Source organism: Empidonax traillii, unplaced genomic scaffold (assembly GCF_003031625.1).
Source record: "Empidonax traillii isolate 1590-97213 ecotype Southwest subspecies unplaced genomic scaffold, ASM303162v1 scaffold1217:size511469, whole genome shotgun sequence".
NCBI lineage: Eukaryota > Metazoa > Chordata > Aves > Passeriformes > Tyrannidae > Empidonax > Empidonax traillii.
Window position 1 is genome coordinate 272,990 of NW_020956410.1, and position 1,496 is coordinate 274,485.

The 1,496-nt window shown below is 67.3% G+C and overlaps 1 protein-coding gene across 1 annotated transcript in view; it reads left to right on the plus strand.

The window, feature by feature from the left end:
- Positions 1-6: 6 nt before the first annotated feature.
- The window catches only part of SIX4 (SIX homeobox 4), an 11,608-nt gene continuing 10,118 nt past the window's right edge, over positions 7-1,496 (plus strand). Inside the window, exon 1 of the mRNA XM_027905883.1 lies at positions 7-864. Coding sequence (XP_027761684.1) covers positions 35-864 — 830 coding nt within the window. The 5' untranslated portion in view covers positions 7-34. The remainder of the gene's footprint in view (positions 865-1,496) is intronic.

Here is a 1,496-nt window from a genome sequence, read left to right on the forward strand (position 1 = left end):
AAAAAAAAAAATAAAAGGAAAACTAAACCGAAACATGTCTTCTGCCTCCCCCGCCACGGACGACATCGTGATCGCGGTGGAGATCAAGGAGGAAAATGTGATGGAAATGCTCTCGGAAGCCCCCGAGGCGCCCGCGCCGCCGCCCCCTCCCGCCGCTGCCCCGTTCCCCATGGAGCATGCAGGCTCCGCCAGCGAGGAGGGAGCCGCGGAACAGGTACTGCTCCACACCGAACTCCTGGCCAGGAACCACCACGCTGCCTCCTCTCCCTCCTCTTCATCTTCCTCCTCCTCCTCCTCCTCCTCCTCGCAGACCCCCCTGGCTTTCTCCCCGGACCACGTCGCCTGCGTGTGCGAGGCGCTGCAGCAAGGTGGGAACCTGGACCGCCTGGCCAGGTTCCTGTGGTCTTTGCCCCCGAGCGATCTGCTACGTGGCAACGAGAGCCTGATGAAAGCCCGGGCGCTGGTGGCTTTCCACCAGGGCATCTACGCCGAGCTCTACAGCATCCTGGAGAGCCACAACTTCGACTCCTCCAACCACCCGCTGCTGCAGGAGCTCTGGTACAAGGCTCGCTACACCGAGGCGGAGCGAGCCCGGGGCAGACCTTTGGGGGCGGTGGACAAGTACAGGCTCCGGAGGAAATACCCCCTGCCCAGGACCATCTGGGACGGCGAGGAGACGGTGTACTGCTTCAAGGAGAAGTCCCGCAACGCGCTCAAGGAGCTCTACAAGCAGAACCGGTACCCCTCGCCCGCCGAGAAGCGCAACCTGGCCAAGATCACCGGGCTGTCCCTCACCCAGGTCAGCAACTGGTTCAAGAACCGCAGGCAGCGGGACCGCAACCCTTCCGAGACCCAGTCCAAAAGGTGAGGGAAAACTTTTTCCTCCCCGCCCCCCTCTCCCGCCTCCCTTTCCCTCTCCCGGCTCTTTCTTCCCTTGCAAACATGGCGCTTACCTTCGGTGCGCCTCGTCCTCCCCTCCTTCCTCCTCCCCGCTCCCTCGCTCCCAACACACCCACCCGGCCCGGCCGTGCGAGGCGGCGCGGGGGAAACTTCCCAGACCCGCCGCCCCGCGCTCCCGGGGCAGCTCCCGGGCCGGGGGAGCCGCCGGGCGGGCTCCCGGGAGAACACGGGACGGGGGGCTGTTTGTGTGTGTGTCCCCCCACTCCGGCTCCTTGTTTTTATTCAATTGTCGCGCCTGACAGAGTTAATCATTGACGGCCGGAGGACGCGCGGGGTCCCGGCGCTCCCTCTGTTTTGAAACCTGACTCGGGAGCGGGCCGGGCTCGGGTTTCAGCGGCGGAGCGGGGCCGGTTCCCGGGGCTCCCGGGCGGGAGAGCGGCCCCGGCCCGGCCCCGCTCCGCCCGCGGCTCGGGCTCGGCTCCCCCCGCCCCGCCGCGGGGGCGCGGGCAGGTGGAGGTGACCTTCCCCCTCCTCCCCCCGCCTTCCCCTCGGGAAGGGACGGGAAAGGGGGGGAGAAAGCGCGGGGAGAAGGGCGG